Raw genomic sequence first — 18842 nt, 5'->3', positions numbered from 1 at the left:
ACACCTTCCATATTCATGCTTGTGGAACGTCTTTTGGCAAAGATTTTGGATTGTGACTGTGAGGATTTTGTCCACTCAGAAGAAGACGAATATTTCTGGAGTCTGACTTCACTGATATTGAATCTTGGAGTGGGTCTCAACAGCTGTTGTTGTCTATCGTAAAGATGTTCTTCCACACCAAACTCACCCAAGTACACCATGATGAACTTGAGCCACAGTCATCCTGGATCATATATAAAGGGTCTTCCACAATACCTACATACAAATTTGGAAACATGCAATTGCCCAAAATGTCTCTGTATAATCCAAACTAAACTGTGTATTCCAATCTCTGCTTGAGGAGTCTATCAACTTGAAAGAAAAAAAAAAAAAGTCTGATGGGTGAATTTGTGTCTCACCAACTGTGAATAAGTGTGAGTTTGCTGTATCCTTAGAGAACTATTTATATTATGACGATGCATGTTAATGGCCAAAAAAAAAAAATGCAACTGTAAAAAAATAAAATCATGGTGTGATTTACGTGTGGATTATAATTTTGTCTTTCTAGAAGTGTTGGGAGGGGGGGGGATGATTAAAATCTGAAATTTAATTTTTGTGAAAATAAAATCTGAGCTTTTATTTTAAGGCCTTCGAAATGTGATAATCAGTAAAGCATCCAGCAGTTACTCCACTATATAAAATGTATTCCTGGTTTATGATTAGTGAACACAAACTGTAGGTATGTTTAGAGCAGTGACAGAGCCCCATGTGTCCTCAGAGGAACTTTTCAAAAGCAATCTGACAGATGCCTATAGAGAATAAAGAGCAAATGCAAAGGAACCTTTTGGCATTTACAGATGACTGCATCCGTTTTGCTTTTCTGAATGTGTGGCTCTGGCTGCAAGGCTGCTTTTTACACCCTGGTGTTTTATTATGGTTGACATTTGCTGAGCTGTGTATAAACAAACACACTCCGGTTAACTGATATTTGGTCCATCCTAATCTAAACCACATTTCCCACAAGTACGTGTAATTAAATTCTGCATGCTATGCAATTTGTGTTTTCAGTCTTAAAGCGACATCAACGTTTGTAATAAAATAAAAGTTGGAGGTGGCGGCGCACAGCAGTCATGATCGAGTTGGGCGAGACATATTGCTTTCTGTTGATTGTTCAACAGAGAATTGTCACTACGGTCCAACAACACAAATGGAATGAAACAAAAATGTCCCATTTTAAAAAATGCCGTAGTGTGGATTACAAGGGAGGGATTTTAAACCAGTGTATTTTTATAGCAGCACAAGTATACTGACACACTATTTATGTGACTGACGCTATCACAATGACATCCGGCTATGAAAAAAGTGGCAAGAAGGACTAAACTGTACCACTTGGTGGAAATGTGGCTTGTGTGGGGAGTGGTGTGTGTGGGGACATACCTTTCTGTGTCAGGGGGGTCGCACTAGGCAAGTGGAGTCTAAAAGAGAGACAAACAGAAGAGAAAGGCAATTTACAATGTATTTTTAGCCACTTGACAATAATGCATGCGCATACACACGCACTTCTAGATTGCTATTATTTACTCTATGCCTACCAAATGCCTGCATCTGATTCTGATCATGAGACAAAGGCGTGTATAGTAATGTAGTTAGAGATCACGCCAAGTGGCAAAGAGTGCCCCCCCCCCATAAAAACAACCCTTGAGTGTGAATGCATAGCAGAGAGACAACCTACTGTTTTATTGAGTGTACAAGGTTTGTGACCTTCTTAATTTTAACTGCACCTCAATTTGTTACGATCCTGAAACTGCAAAAGGCTCTCTTGGCAGCCATCACCCATACTCCAGCAATAAAGAAGCTAAACATTTTTCTGAAATACAGTCACATTCTGGCATTATTGATGTTATTTAGAATAAGTCATCCATGGCTGTACATTTGTGCGTGAGTGTAAATTAAGAGCACAAATAAACTTGACAGCTGTACCAATGTCTATGTGAGGGAATGGAAACCTCTAAAATGTACCGGTAGTCTGGAACGTATATCAAGCCTCCCCATTACTGTAATGTGGAATAACTTTAATAGACAGATACTCAAGTAAATCCAACTATATACATGGGTAAGGAATAGGCAACAGTAATACTGAAAAGCATCTGTTAAAATCTCTTAACACACAGGAAAACTACAATAAAATAACTTAATTTTAGGTTCACAGTTGTAACTTGTGGATATTAAAATGACATTAATAGCATGTCCCGTTAGAAACCTAATCTAAATTAGCACACAGACAGCTGCAATTACCTCATCTCTTCTATCAAATGCCCCTCAAGCCACCCCCCCAAAAAAAATCAGTTTTTTTAATTATTAAAAAAAAATTGAACAGCCGTCCTGCAAGCAGTAAAAATATCACAATTCTTTACAAGAGTTCAATTGTCTGAGCATGAAAGGATAAAATCTGCATGTTAGATTTTTTTTTTTGGGGGTGGTGGTGGTGGTGGTATGTATTCTAATACAAAAAAAAAGTTCTCCTTTGTGACCAGCCATGTCACATTTTGACAAAGTTAAAGCAGTGTTGTATTGTTTTCATATTTTACAGTGGTTAACATGGTTTTACATGTGTGACAATTAATATTGAATGTTAAGATAATATATGAGAATATAGAAGTATTTATGTATGAAATGATAAAACAACTGTGTAAGAAAGATTTGGAAAGATGGTTCACTTACCCACTGGGATTAAAGGACTTTGTCGAAGATGATAGGAATGGGAGCACACATTAAAATTTAGTAGATGAGGGTTCAGTGTTTCTTTTAAAGCCAAAATTATCTACAGATTTCACCTAGAAACATCTCTAAATTGGAAAAGTATAATCAAAATTCCTCTCTCGCTCAGTCATTCCAATGACCCTGTCTGGAAAACTGACAGCCATTCAGCATTTGCCACGTCTGCAGTGCTTCCTGTTCTGACCCCCCATTGCTCGTGGATACGTTTCACTGAACAGAGAACTTCCCCTATCAGGCATTTTGTGACTGATTTTTGTGAAAAATAATAATAATAAACAAAGAAAACAAAAATAACAATGTAAAATTTCAAGCCTATGCGTTTGAACCAGAATTCACACAGACGGAACTTGACATGTTGGAGTGGGGGCGTGGCGCTGACGACGAATCATAACAACAGTCGAAAAATATGGACCTCGGAGATCTTCCAGACAGGCTGGTTTCGGAAGACTGGTGTTCGTGTTCTCTTTGTGACTTAATGCCAACTGTGGCGGAATGCCAGTGTTGTCGTGAGTTTGAAAGGGTCGGGGGGGGAAGAAAAAATAGGAGCGTATCAGAATGAACTTGGATCACGATCAACATGTCTGCATAACTTCCTCAGATAGATACGAAGTTGTTTGTTTGGACAAAGAAGTGTTACATATCAATTTACTTGTTATCCATGACAGTTTGATGAAAGGACCACTTGTACATCCAGTGGAATATCAGTGAGGACACATTTTTAACGGTCTTGGAATGCTATGTGAGCTATATGAACGCTATGGTCTATGTCCAAAGTTTATCAAAAATGCAAGCTTATTTTCTGAGTACAGCGTAGGACTATTTAATGGTTTATTTACATCTGGAATATAACATGCAAAAAAAAATTTGGGACTTCCCTAAAGTGATTACAAGTATATATCCATCCATCCATCCATCCATCCATTTTCTTAGCTGCTTATCTGCACGAGGGTCGCGGGAGTGCTGGAGCCTATCCCAGCTGTCAAGGGGCAAGAGGCAGGTTACACCCATGCAGACACGGGGAGAACATGCAAACTCCACAAAGGGAGATCCGGGATTGAAACCGGGTCCTTATAACTGTGAGGCCAATGCCTTACAGCTGCGCCAACGTGCTGCCTCATAAAGTATCTTGTTGCTTATACAGTACCAGCACGAGAGGTCTTAGCTAGGTGGGTAATAACCAGTAAAGGTCAGATGCATACAAATTTCCCCGGCTGATGAACAAACATCAACTGTGACAGCCACAGCTTTATCCTGACAGGTTGACCCCACGGGAGGTTAAAGAAGGACAAATTTGGGTGCATTTTCTCAGTTTTGTTGCAGTTTGTGGCACAACACGTTGGCATCTTGGCCAAGATAGAACGAATCGTCTGTAACGCTCAGCACCGGCAACATCACGGGGCAAGGTCAAGGACGATTCTTCCGGGTCTTGTGTGAAATTTGCCACATATCCAGATAATGCATGGATTTAAAAAAATGCTCTTTATTTTCAATTTTCTTTCATTTCATGTCCAAAATATATGTAATAATAACATTACCTCAGATTGGAGCGTTTATTGTACATATGAATCTTGGACAAAGTCGTCCTTTAAGTGACAGGTAAAATGTGATCAAAAATGAAGATATTGCTACATTTATTCTTTACATTCTTGTCTTTGCCTGAACTTTACGAAGGACTATTTTTTTATATGGAATAGATGTAGTATAACAAGGTAATGTTTGGTCAGAAAATTTATTTGCAGTCATATCCACAATTATTAAAACGATGGAAATAAAAACTGCCATAATCCTGCCGGTTTAGCCCTGGCTGTGCGGGTGCCTTCTACCTTCTAGAAATTAAAAAAAAATACTAACCCTAATTTAAGAATACCCGGTCAATATTCTTCAGGTGGCCAGGAAAAAGGCAATATCAAAAAAACTGGCTGAAGACTGAAGCTGCAACATTCCAACAATGGCTGTTAATTGTGGACAATATACACATTCTGTATATAAATATAGACAGAAGCTAAAAGAAAATCCATCTTAAAAAACAGTGGAAAATGGCTGACAATCACTTTTTTAAGGAAACACACAGACCCTGTCCTTTCTTTTGTTTGGTATTTCAATTGTTTATATTCTTTTCATATTTCATATTTCATATATTTAAACGGGTCCAAGCAGGTTGGAACAGCTGGCGAAAGGTGTCTGGTGTGTTATGTGACAGAAGAGTCTCTGCTAGGATGAGGGGCAAAGTTTACAAAACAGTGGTGAGGCTGACCATGATGTACGGATGAGAGACGGTGGCACTGAAGAAACAACAGGAAGCAGAACTGGAGGTGGCAGAAATGAAGATGTTGAGGTTCTCGCTCGGAGTGAGCAGGTTGGATAGGATTAGAAATGAGCTCATTAGAGGGACAGCCAAAGTTGGATGTTTTGGAGACAAGATTCGAGAGAGCAGACTTCGATGGTTTGGAAACGTTAAGAGGGGAGAGAGTGAGTATATTGGTGGTAGGGTGCTGAAGATGGAGCTGCCAGGCAAAAGGGCGAGAGGAAGACCAAAGAGAAGGTTTATGGATGTGGTGAGGGAAGACATGAGGGCAGTTGGGGTTAGAGAGGAAGATGCAGAAGATAGGCTAAGATGGCAAAAGATGAAACACAGTGGCGACCCCTAACGGGACAAGTCGAAAGGAAACGAAGAAGAAGATATTGTTTTCATATTTATTTCAAAGTTATTGTGTTGTTATACATACACAACATTCTGAAATAAATAGAAACCTAAAAAAGAATCTTGAGGAGCCTCTGTGTAGCAGAATTTTATTTTTGTAAAAACTTGTGTGTCAGGTAAAAGCCATCCTAATCCATTTTCTATAGCACTTGTACTCATTAAAGTAAGTGTGCTAACTTTGTCCACGAAGCAATGTTAAGCCAGCACTGGTACAGAGGAGGCCCTGAGCCGATATTAGAATGCAGAATCTGTCAACTGTGAGGCAGACGTGCTGCTGTCAGTCAACATTTTTTCATATATCTTTTATCATAGTGAACATTTGACCCTGTAACATAATTTCTAATGGAGAAAAGTATTTTAAAATGGGCACAGTGGTGCAACTGGTTAGAGCGTTGGCCTCAAAGTCCTGAGCACCGGGTTTCAAATCCCAGTCCCGCCTGTGTGGAGTTTGCATGTTTTCCCCTTGCCTGCGTGGGTTTTCTCCAGGCACTCTGGTTTCCTACTGCATCCCTAAAAACATGCATTCATTAGAGACTCTAAACTGCCCTTAGTTGTGATTGTGAGTCTGACTGTTGTCTGTCTCTATGTGACCTGCAATTGGCTGGCAACTAGTACAAGGTGTACCGTGCCTCCTGCCCGATGGTAGCTGGGATAGGCTCCAGCACTCCCGTGACCCTTGTGAAGAGAAGCGGCTCAGAAAATGGATTCTGAAATGTAACTAAGTCAACATTTTCGGAACAACTTCTGTTCCTATGTTCAGTATGGGTACAGACTACATTATGTAACCATGTCCAAAACAGATCGCTTATTTATTTGTACAGATCTTCCATAATTGTAGGTGTGGCTATGAGGTGTACCAGGGAAGACCACCAAACTGGTACACCTGTACAACCAGAATAAAGAGAACTTACCATCTTTTATCGTAACACTTGCGCAGGCCTTACAGTCCTGTATATCATATCGCTCTCTATTGCAAGCACAAATACACATACATACACACCTGTTTGCAATGGAGCTCAGCCTCAAACACCCACAGAGGCTACTGGATTGTCAGCCCAAAAAATAATTCTCCACAACGGAAAATGGATGGATGGGTTGAAGATGAATCCTGCAGATGAAATGTTGGAAGTGGGAGACTCAGAAAGCGTTCTAAACAAGACGCTAATAGAGAAAAAGGCGTCAGGCAGACGAAGGAATACTAAAGAGGGGTAAGAAGGTGTTTACCACCCTTTGGACAGCACACAGTCACACACAAGGCTAGCATACCACATGACCACATAGCCATTCGCAGCTGCTCTGTATTCTCAGGTCTACCCTGACAGGTCTCTAGCAGTGTGTGCGTGTGTACGTGTTATGCATGATGCGCATGCAGTCAGAATAACTTCAGACACAGACGTTACAGAAATACCCATGCACGCTACAGTATTCCTTTTCTAGATGGCCCTTTACACAGTGAAGACATGAGGTTTGTTGACGTAAGACACAAATCCTTCCACAGGATGCCCATTCACACTTAGAGATTGATTCATTCGATATATTAGGCTGCTTTCACGTTTGTTAATGGTTGGTTTGGATACAACAAACTGGTACAACTGATCTGACATCTGAGCATGTAAATGACCACTACCACCCAAACCTTGGATCATACCAAACACGTGGACAGAGGTGTCGGTTTACTTGCAAGTAAATTTTGATGTGGTTCCATTCACTTCAGCATTGATTATGGCTGCCATGATGCAGAGGTGCAACAAATAGCAATAACCAAAGAACGTAAAAGTCTCGAGGCAGTCAGCACTGTGCAAGAAGAAAAAGAAAAATGTGCATGTGCAGCAGCAGTCTGAGCTTGAATCCCACAGTGTGAGACCACTGATGGCTTTGTTGTTAGTGTAGTTTGTGTAGAGAAAATCTTCAAAAGTTAACTGTTGTATTGTTGTGGTGTATTTATATGTGACAAATGGTAATTATTTAATGAGGACCCATGTATAACACGCCCATATTTTATTTTGAGGATTGGTTGGGGAAATGTTTGTCCTCTAATGTGGTACATAATTTTAGTTTATTTTATATGTCATGTCCCCGACTAGTGGTTCATCCATTTCACAGAAAGATGGGTGAATGTCACCAAACTGTGGTAGAAGCTTTCTGCCTAGTTTCTTATTACATGACTAGTTTTGGGAAAACATTAACCCACAAGTGTTTTTCAGAGCCACTCGTGTATGAGCAAGATGGAAACTCTCAACCACATTAGATACTTCACAGGCCCTGAGACAAACATTTCTACTCCAACGCATACCTCCAGTCAAACTGGTAATTTGGAGTAAATCTGATAAATTCCATATTTCAAAAAACACTGCTTTGGCAAAGCTAAACTACAGTTCTCTGAGGTCCTACTCAGATCATGGGCTATATATAAGGAAGTGAACATAATCCCGATTAGAAAAAACATTTTAAAAAGTAATCTAATTTACCATTTTACCCACCAGCATGTTTCTTTTTTTCTTGAAGGAACAAGATGGATGGGCACACAAAGTATACATGTTTCATGTTATAAATCCAGTGCAATCAAATGTGTGCTTTAATAGGCATGTACTGCACAAATCAGGAAGCCTCTTTGGCAAGGGTGCTGGAGGTCGTTACAATTCATAATGAAAGGAAATGTGTTCACTCTTACACCAAAAAGGAAGCAATTTTCTCATTAATATTAAAAACCAATGAACTTGCTCCTGCTACCAATCCAATCATGTTTTTTTTCCAGAATGCTTGCCTTTTTCTGGCCCACAGTGTACTTCTATGACAGTGGGAAAATAGACATTCATTGGCACTGTTGCCACAGCACACGATGATGTCAACACAGGGATTTAGCGAAATTTATATAATATATTTATAATAATATTTATATAATTTAATGAAATTTGGCTGAAAAGTGTGACTTACATTTTCTAACACTATAGTACAATCGTGCAAGATTCTTTGCGGGTCTGTAAGCAATAATTTCTGGGAGAATGGTTCAAAATCTGTCATAGCAACAAAGAAAACCATACCATAAAATTTACATCACAGGGACTCCACAATGTTCACAATAGGCTGAGCGTTTTTATGACTGTTCTGGTTCATATTTCACATTGTCACATGTTAACCACAAACAACTTGGCTTTCCCAAAGGATGCAAATTTTAGGATTAACAACGTGTGCCTTTTGACCCGGATGAGCTGGGATTCTGAAGAATACAAGACAAAATCAATTTTTTTTTCTACAGAAACATTTTTTACTTACACCACTCAAGTACATGCCGATATACAAATTTAAGATTAAAATTAAATGTGCCTCATTTCTTTCTTTTTTTTTTTTGTTTTGGTTTCCAGCTTGAGTCCTGCTCACTTCTACCTACACCTGATGCCTGCTTCAAACTCTACCACTTAAACACCATCGTCCTCTTTAAGCACTCATTCTGGAAAGAATTGACTTAAATCATTGTCTGTTTCACATCATTTTTCACTTTTACCAACTTCAAAGGCTAATACCAAATAATTACTGCAGGAAAATATTAAATATAATATTTTTCCATTTGTGGCTATTTCTGAATATGAACTTGGTTCATTCTGTGTTGTGACATGATTGCTTCGTTGCATTAGACATGTAACATGAATTTCTGTAAATTGATATCGTTCCCAATTCATACACGATGTACTACTGAATCAGGTCTCGTCACCAACATTAAGTGTTCTTCCTGGTTCTTCTGCGACCACTACCAGAAGATAACGTTGCGTGATGTGACATTCTTTTGTCATTTGATTTGTTAGCTAGACTGAGACATCCCTGGTGCTTAAATTAGATGGTCTCCCTCACGAAATAGTTGATAAATGAGCAATAATTGATTGATAAAGTAGTGAGCAACATGTAGATCATTGTAAAGGAGTAAAAGTACTCTTACCGTGAGGTGCCAGTGTTCAAGGAGTGTGAAAAAGTGCAGTGATTTGCATGTATGAATATAGAGTACATTGTAATGGTAAAAAATACAGGATAACATACATTTAACGTGAAAATACAGCAGATAGAAGTTAAGTTTCATACTTACATAACTCACAGGCAAAGTACACCCGACTGGTGAGGAGGTGAATTGATTCAGAAAATGTGCTGAATCGATATTGAATTGAGGAGGGACATATTGCAATGCAATGATGAATCGATAACTTTACCTATCCCTTTCATAAAAAAATACGTGAAAACTAAGAAAGCAAAAAAAAACAATTATTCAATTGCAAATCACAACTTTTGTTTCTTAAAGGCTCTACTCTACACTAAAATAAAAGGTCAACTTATGATGTCTTTCTAGTGAGGGTAAAGGTGAGATACGAAGGATGATCAAGTGAATAGAAACAGCGCAGATCGCAGATTGAGAAGCCATAAAAGAGATTCTATATAAGATGAAACAAAAGAAAAAGCAAAAACATCTGATGTTGAATGTGGCAAGACTGTAAGGGAACACCAACTGGAACTGAATGAGTGCTTTCTGCACTGAAGAAAAAAAAACAAGAACACAACAAAAGAAAAATGTTGAGTTAATTATACAGCACTGATCTTGCTTGTCTCACTACATCATACTCCATCCACAACAAGTGCCATTGGCTCTAACAACAACAAGAATCATCAAAGAAATGACCCCCCCCCACCCCAACCCTACAAGACATCAAACGTCTATAGAAGCAAATGGATGATGAGCTCTGTGGTCTGAAAGATAGCATTAAAACTGCTCTTTGGAGAAAAGTGGAGGAATACTTGCATTCACTGTAATTTAAACTGCTGAAACTAGCAGCTAGATAGGAATGATTGCTTATCTAATAGTAGATTTCACTCTCACCTCCCCACCCACAATGGAGACAATGACACAATTCAGCAGCAGATCAACAACTGCACTGATGAAAAAAATACCACACATATAGTACTGTATGGGCACCTGATAACGTTAGAATCAAAATCAACTATGAAGGAATTTTATTTTACACAACTTGAAACACAGCTTGTTTGGGGAAACATTTTCCCCTTGTTTCATCTCATTTTGCCCAGCTTAAATAATAAATATATCTACAAGTTACTGTAATTACATTATATAAAACTGCTGGGTAATAGAAATAGTCTTTCGGTGACAGTTGGGATTAATGTGAGTTTCCCTTTTCATGTTTCTCTTTTTCACTTCCTATATAGAAGAATTGGGAACCTCTGGACTGTGGGCAGAGAGCATTTGATTTGGGACGCTCAAAAAATAAAATAAAACCTCAGAGAAACCCTCAAAAATGTTAAGTACAGCCTTTATTTAAAATAAAAAAAATAAATAATAAATCCTCCTTAGGGCTCAACTAATTTGGAGCCCTAAAAATTTTGCTTGCCCACGGCAAACTTGAGCTACTCCTGTTCAATCGACTGCACACAAATGTTTCCATATGTCACCATTCAGTTTTATCAGAATCTGTTATTACTGCGGCATTGTGGGAGATTTCATAATATTCCGGGGAGGTTAATGGTACAGGTGGGGCGACAATAATGTTGTTCACTAATTTAAGAGAATTGTCTTTTTTTTTTTTTTTTTTTTAAGAACAACATGGTAAACAACTGCTTAGCTCATCTGCCTCACAGTTTTGGGGTCCTGAGTTCAACTCCAGCCTCGCCTGTGTGGCATTTGCATGTTCTCACTGTGCCTGGGAGGGTGTTCTCCAGGTACTCCAATTTCCACCCCACATTGGAAAAACATGCATGATAGATTAATTGAAGACTCTAAATTAGCTGTAGGTGTCATTGTGAGTGCGAACGGTTGTTTGTTTATATGTGCCCTACGATTGGATGGCGACCAGGTCAAGGTGTACCCAGCCTCTCACCTGGACTCAATTCAGGTAGGTTCCAAAATGGCCATGACCCTAGTGAGGATAAGCGGTAGAGAAAATGGATGGGTGGAATTGGTGTTTAAGTTAAAACAGTCGAAGTTGCTGCTAAGAGGCAGGGTGACAACTGGTAAGCACATCTGCTTGACAGTTCTGAGGACCCAGATTCTGTGAATGTGAGTACGATTTTTAAGTGCCCTGCGATTGACCGGTGACCAGTTCAAGGTGTGCCTCTCCTTTCAACCAAAGTCATCTTAGATAGAGTTCAACAGACCATTGATAATGAAAATATGAGGGTGGGAAATCAAAGAAATGAATGAATGAAATTGCTGCTATTGTATCTAACATTAAAGATTGCTGCCTACTAACATTTATTTGTTTGAATCCAAAATATTCAAGTCACAGTCACAAAGGTAGGAACACTAATAAATGCAACAGGTTTAGAAACAGCCGAGTTACAATGAACAAAATAATCATAGGACTCCTAGATAGTTCCTTTTCGTCCACTTGTGGCTATTTAAAACTAACTTGTTTCTCTGAACAGCCTCTATGATATATTTTTATTGGAAATGTAGTCTTTACATTTGAAGAGAGGGAAGTAAGCAGGATGATTTATTTTTGCAGTGATATGGACTGGACCCATTTTATGTTAATAAGTTTGGGAAGAAATGGAACACAATGATCAAAACAAAATTTGTTAGCCCATCGTGAGGAAAATGAATGAAGCAGCGTTATAGCAAAAGATTGGAGGAGGAGAAGACGAGAGAACAGTTTTTGTGACCTTTTTTCGACAGTGCCACCTAATGTGCATAACCGACAACACAAGGAGGCTGACATTCTTGACAGGTAACAATAGCACTCCTTGAGCTGAGGAGGATGCAGTTGAGATGAAGTGGAAAGTGACACGAGTGACGCGGTTTCATCATGAACAGTATTAAAAATTCTCCAAATGGTAACATGTAAGATGTTGATTAATGTCCTTATCAATTATGATATAGTAGAATTGCAGGAATAATTCAATTTAAAAAAACAGGTGCTCATGAGGCATTTTTTTGCCAAATTCAAGCTTTTTACTTGACGACAGAAATTTAAATAGTAAAACTCTCAAGTAGGCAGATGTGCAGGGCCATATAATTATGTATGTTGCACACTTGCATTCACTTCAAAACGTGTACACAACACAAACAGAAACTCTTGTCATCTGGATTAACAATTAAGCACTATTGGACAAGGGGGAACAGTAAAATACAGTAGCTTCATGTACTGTTCCACAGTGAAGGCAAAGTGGCTGGTTTTTTTTTTTTTTTTGAGACTATCCAAAGCTAAGTTAAACAGAAGTCCTGATGTTTATATATTTAAAAAAAATAAGTGTGTGCGTGTGTGTGTGTGTGTTGGGGGGGGGGGGTCATCTTTTGGAGCAATGTTACACAGAAAGAAGGGAGCGTCGCCGTTGTGACCAAAACTAAATACTCGAATACTGCACAAGCCTTTTCTTGAGACAATGCTGCCATAATACTCAATTTAAACATGTTAGTGTCGTTTTGACATGTGCGGCCATGTTGACGAAAGTTGCTCACTGCCAAAAGCACAACGTCACAAATTAAACAGCGTAAAGTGTTGAACTCGGCGGCATTTTACACTTTTCGAACGTCAAATCAAGGACTGAAATCAGAAGTTGCACTCACCGACAGGTATTCGCGGCGGGCTGCCGACATCTACAAACAAACAAACGTGAGCTTCTAACTCGAGTTTTGACACTGCTTGCCTTCTCCACCCTCGGCTTGCCTCCTCGTCGTCTCTTCCAGCTTCAAGTCGCCTTTAAAACATGTCGTAGCCCTCCGGTTTGGTATTTCCGTGGGAGAAAGCCATGTTTCGGAGCAGCCTCCGTGGCGGCTGCCTGCTTGCCAGCGCGCCTGTACCGGTGACCGCTGACTGACTGTCCTCAAGCATTTTTTGAAAGAAAGGCACTCCTCTCAGCGCCATGTTCCCTCCCATTCTTATGATTGCGTGAGTTTCTAACTCCACACACATTTCAGTCTGTGATTGCTTTCAGTAGTACTATACTCACGTAATTACAACTGCAGCATCATTTGATGTTAACAATGCCTTTAACAATTATGCTATGTGTTGACAAAGTAACTTTACAAAAACATGGAAAAGGGTTTTTTTTTTTAAATCACAGACTCCCTCATTCATCACAGGATCTTGAACACTGGAAAATTTGCTTTTGTTGCTTCTCCCCGCTTCCTAAACTAAACTACCAATAAATGTATTTAAATCTATGAGAATTTTGACAAGTTAACAACAAATAAATGAGTAATATTGTTTAAATGGTCCTGCGACGCTTGTGAGGATAAGCGGCTCAGATAATGGATGGATGGAATTTAAATGGTCTGCTGCACAGGTGTCAAACTCAAGGCTCTGCGGCCAGATCCAGGTTGTTTTTCAAGTGGCCTGTGAAGGCTAATCATGTTTGTCAACTTCCAGATTCCTGTTAAAATCATATCATAAATGATAACATTGAGATATTGGAAGCATTTATGTTTTTCCAAATATCAACAATAGCTGAAAAACCCACGACCCTTGATTTCTGTTTCCAAAACTAGTTTATAAATTTCATGTTTAAATATGATGAGGCAATTAAAGATGTTTATGGTTTTAGTCATAACGGCCCTCTGAGGCAAACTGTAACTACAATGTGGCCCACTACAAAAATGAATTTGAAACCTCGAGTCTACTGTTTTCTGTTGCATAAACCGGCACAGGACTTGGACCCTTAACGTCTCCCAAGGCAGCAACACTCAGATCACAGATCAAACACAAAAGACTGTAAACTAAAACTGGTTGCTACTTCCATCCATCAATTTTCTATCCCACTTATCCTCATTATAGGGTGAGCTCGAGTCGATCCGTAGAACACATCGAGACAAATGTGGGGTCTTTAGAGTTTTCAGTTAACCTAATATGCATGTTTTTGAGAGGAAGTGAGAGTACCCGCAGAAAATGCGTCAAAGCATGGGGGAGGGCAAAACATCACACAGGAAGGCCTAGATTTTAACCCTGAACCTCAGAAGTGTTGGGCAGAAATTCAAACAACTAATCTGTGGTGCTGCTCTTGTTGCTTCGCCATTTTTTTTAAATGACTTTGAAGGTGCTGTAAGGCTTAAACGAAGATTGGATTTTGCAAGTGCCATTTTGACTAACTTGCATTGTCCCATCGTTGTGAAATTCACCAGCAACGTGTGATCAAATGGCACAAATCTCGGGGAGGGAAGGCTCACACTGAGCATTCCAAGTATTAAATAGAAATCTGCTTGAAATTTTTACATTACAATTAGAGTCCTTATCGTCATTGCATAGTATACAATGATTATTCCGTTGGGCTACTGAGATTAAAACTAGATGTTTTTTTAGATGTTTTTTTTTCATTATGCTTTTTTTGGATATCCAAAATATACTGTGCTACATTCTTTATTCCAGACAGACTAGTCCACTGAAATGTACATGTAACAAAATACCATGCATAATAACTGTACATTTCAAGTGAAACTGCACAGGCAAAGTAAAGAATGAAAATGCCGAATTGGAAAATTTTTAATAAATTACTATCTAAAGCATCCATTCGTCTTCTAGAACGCTCATCCTTGCAAGGGTCAAAGATCTGCTGGAGCCTATCATGTTGGACTTGAGGCGAGACTCAAAAGGTGGAATACACTTTGGAGTGGTTGCCAGCCAATTCCAGGGTGAATATAGATATTTGAGAATATTAATGGGCACATGTTATGCGGGAGGCGGCAAGGTGGCTCAGCTGGAAAGCATTGCCCTCACAAGTTCTGAGGACCCAGGTTCAATCCCAGACCGTCCTGTGTGGAGTTTTCTTGTTCTCCCCGTGTCTGTGTGGCTTTTCTCTGGGTACTCCGGTTTCCTCCTAAATCACAAAAACATACAACATTACATGGACACTCTAAATTGCCCCTAGGTGTGATTGTGAGTTATGCTCTTTGTCTCTATGTGCCCTGCGATTGGCTGGTAACCAGTATCAGGGTGTACCCCGCCTCTTGCCCGTTGAGAGCTGGGCTTGGGTCCAGCACCCCCGGCGACCCTTGTGAGGATAAGTGGTAAAAAAGGTGGCTATAAAACCAAGACTGACCACAGAAATCATTCAATTTCAGGCAAATCTCTTGATCATACTTGTGAACATCCCCAAAAATGGCAAATTTGAGATTTTCCGATTGACTGAACAAACAAGTTCGTAAACCACTTTAGGAGCGTAATTGCAATAGTGGACAGCAAGCATTTTACAAATCAACACAGAATCGGGACAGCAAGCATTGATCTTTCCCTCCTGTTGCAAACTTGGACTCTGTAAACAAAAGGGAAAATCCAGTTCAGTGTCATGTTTGCATTTGTGGCCCAATCCAATGTCCATCACACGTGTTATAAAAACGCAGTAAACAGGCTCTGATGTTCACTTTGCCGATACGCGAGGAGCGCATTTTCATCTCAAAAGAAACATGAGGACGTTTGCCTTTGTGGTGGTTGTCATGTTTGTCTTCCAACAGGTAGGAAAACTTAATTCCAACTTGACTTTTTCCGTTTGTCAGCCTTGTAAAGAAAAATTAAAAGATGATTACTCATGAACCTGAAATACACGTTAAAACAGTTTTTTAAAAAATCCCAAAATACTTCTTGTAAATCAATTTAAATTTGCAAACATCTAATCACACAATAATATTATAGTAATGTCTCAAATGCAATATTGAACAAACATTAACAGGGTTTTGACTTTCAAAAGAAACAATAATATGTTGAAGATTAGATGATAAAAACCACATTCGTTGAGTATTTTCTCATACTGTATGGAATTTATTTTCTTGTAAAGCGAATTGTTAACTTTCTTACAGAAAGTGCACTGTTGCTTAATTTTCATTTTTTACACTGCCGATCAATGACAAACTTGTTACAAACCGGCGAGAGGTGGGAAATGATCCGACACTAACTTATATTAACATATTGATTAGAATCTTTATTTCAAAGATGTGAACAGTGAAGTCAAATTAAATTGCATGGGGATGTTCAAAAAAAGAGTAGGAAGAAGTAAAAATTCATTTAGTTCTAATTTTTTACATTATTATTACTGGTTGTTTATTTGTTGATTTATTACTTATTTTTTTGTACAAAAACATCTTTAAGAACCACTAGACTGTACCCTGACGATTGGTCAAAGTCAACTGGGTTAGGTGATCCCAATGAGAACGAGCATTACTGAAAATGGATGGATGTTTGCGAAAAATAATGTATAAACAATGTTTGATTCTCCATTTGCATTCTATGCCTTGCATGATCAAATCCACTTGAAATTTGCAGGTGCCAGGCTGCCTCTCATCCTGCTCCATCATTGGATCTATAGCCAATTGCGCCTATAAGAACCTACACTGGATTCCTTCCCTACCTCCGAACATCACCCACCTGTACTTAGAGATGAACCACATCGGTGAGATTAACGCCACCTCTTTGTCTGGCCTGGAGATGCTACAAGTGGTGGACTTGGGTCATCAGTATTCATCGCTGCTGATCCGAAACAATGCATTCAGCAGTCAAAGACACCTCAAGAAGTTGGAGCTGGGCTTCAATACAAGGCTTCAGCTGGAGCCGCAGGCCTTTTTAGGATTGTCTAGATTGCAGACTCTCCACCTGGATTACTGTTCCCTCCAGGATTCCATTCTGAAGGAAAACTATTTGAAGCCCCTTTCTTCATTAGAGACTCTTAACTTGTTTGGTAACCAGATAAAAAGACTCCAGCCTGCAATGTTCTTTTCCAATATGACTCACCTGAAAAATTTGAATCTAAAACTGAATCGTATCAACAAAATATGTGAACCAGATCTAGCTGCCTTCCAGGGAAAGCAATTTGAATCCTTGAATTTAGACTCGAACAAACTTCAGGCTACGTACGATGAAAATTTCAATCAGCGTACTTGTGGGAACCCTTTCAGAGGAATATCTTTTGGAACCCTTGACTTGTCCCATAATGGGTTCAGCATAGCCAGGTTAAAGTTATTTTTCAAAGCTATCGAGGGTACTATGATTTCTCATCTCAAGATATCAGGACACATAGGTAAGGGCTTTTCATTTAACAATCTCCTGGATGTGGACAGAAGCACTTTTGAGGGCCTAAGGACCAGCTCAATCACCATACTGGACATGTCTAAAAACAGGCTCTTTGCATTGCAACCGAATGTATTCAGTCCACTACCCGAAGCTCATGTCATTAACCTCGCTAGAAACCAACTTAATCAGATACATAAAAATGCATTTGAAGGCCAGGAACATTTAAAGACACTCGACCTGTCCTATAATTTGCTCGGCGATATCCGGGCTCACAGTTTCGCTCCTCTAAGGAATTTACGAGTGTTGGACCTCGCTTACAATCACATTGGCGTATTTGGCTATCAGGCATTTAGTGGACTTCTCAGTTTAGAAGTATTAAATCTGACTGGAAACTCTCTCAGGACATTTGGCTTCCCTAGCACTCTGCCTGGTTTAACTTATCTCAATCTGTTTGACAATAAATTGACCTTTGCAGCAGTGGACAGCATCACAGCATTTGCCCCTAATGTCACATATTTGAACATTCAGACCAACAGAGTGGAAAACCTGGAGGGTGTGTACACCTTTTTGGCTAAGCTGAAAAAACTCCAGCATCTCTTCTATGGAGGAAACCCCATCAAATGGTGCACAATGAATACACAAGCTTCTGAAAAGAAGGAAAGCAGTGTGAAAGTGTTAGATGTTCACAGCAGTAACTTGCAGTCGATTTGGTCTCAAGGCAAATGCCTTGATCTGTTTGAAGGTCTCCGTCATTTGGTCAGTCTGAGCTTGAGATCGAACAACTTGCGCTCTCTTCCCGAAGGAATCTTCAAGGGTCTCACCTCACTTCTAAACATGGACCTCTCATTCAACACTTTAACATATCTCCGGCCTGATGCATTTCCCCAAAGTCTCAAATTACTAAACCTCGCTAACAATTTCATAGCGTCCCCTGACCCGGCCCCCTTCCGCACTCTAAGTGTCCTCAACTTGAAAATGAACGGATTCCACTGTAATGCCAACCTCACAAACTTCTTGATGTGGGTTAAGAAAACAAATGTGACTTTCACGAGTCCTATTGAGGAGTTGAGATGTGAATTTCCTATTGCATTTTATAAAGTTCCGCTGTTGGATTACTCCATTCAGCTACTTGGCACTGGAAGCGCTGAAAAGGGCTTATAGGGATACAAACATGACTAATACTTTGAATACATCCATCCATTTTCTGAGGTGCTTATCCTCACGAGGGTCACTGGCAACCAGTTCAGGGTATACCCAACCTTCTGCCCAATGCTAGCTGGGATAGACGCCACCACCACCGTCACTCTTGTGAGGATAAGTGGCCCGGAAAATGAATGAAGAAATAAAAATCTGCCATTTGTGTGTGAATACCATGTTCTTTTTATATCCACTATACCTTC

The 18842-nt window shown here is 39.5% G+C and overlaps 2 protein-coding genes across 8 annotated transcripts in view; one reads left to right on the top strand and one right to left on the bottom strand.

Moving 5' to 3' along the window:
• The window catches only part of LOC133496355 (dystrobrevin beta-like), a 34408-nt gene extending 21143 nt beyond the window's left edge, over positions 1-13265 (bottom strand). For 5 of the 7 annotated variants that reach the window (XM_061811813.1, XM_061811817.1, XM_061811815.1 and 2 more), the window contains exons 1-2: positions 13017-13264; positions 1417-1454 (exon numbers count right to left, since the gene is read on the bottom strand). The gene's annotated coding sequence lies outside the window, so the exon portion shown is untranslated. Of the gene's footprint in view, positions 1-1416; positions 1455-13016 lie in introns of all 7 variants that reach the window. The other 2 variants (XM_061811814.1, XM_061811818.1) reach the window with 2 other exon arrangements.
• Positions 13266-13286: 21 nt separating this feature from the next.
• Positions 13287-18763, top strand: LOC133496356 (toll-like receptor 5). Its single transcript, XM_061811821.1, has 2 exons — positions 13287-13338; positions 16699-18763. The coding sequence occupies exon 2, from the start codon at positions 16813-16815 to the stop codon at positions 18601-18603; it is 1791 nt and encodes a 596-aa protein (XP_061667805.1). The 5' UTR covers positions 13287-13338; positions 16699-16812; the 3' UTR covers positions 18604-18763.
• Positions 18764-18842: the final 79 nt, after the last annotated feature.

The sequence above is a fragment of the Syngnathoides biaculeatus genome, chromosome 23, assembly GCF_019802595.1.
Source record: "Syngnathoides biaculeatus isolate LvHL_M chromosome 23, ASM1980259v1, whole genome shotgun sequence".
Lineage (NCBI taxonomy): Eukaryota > Metazoa > Chordata > Actinopteri > Syngnathiformes > Syngnathidae > Syngnathoides > Syngnathoides biaculeatus.
Note: the sequence above shows the minus strand (reverse complement) of the source record. Positions and strands in the feature narration are given on the sequence as shown.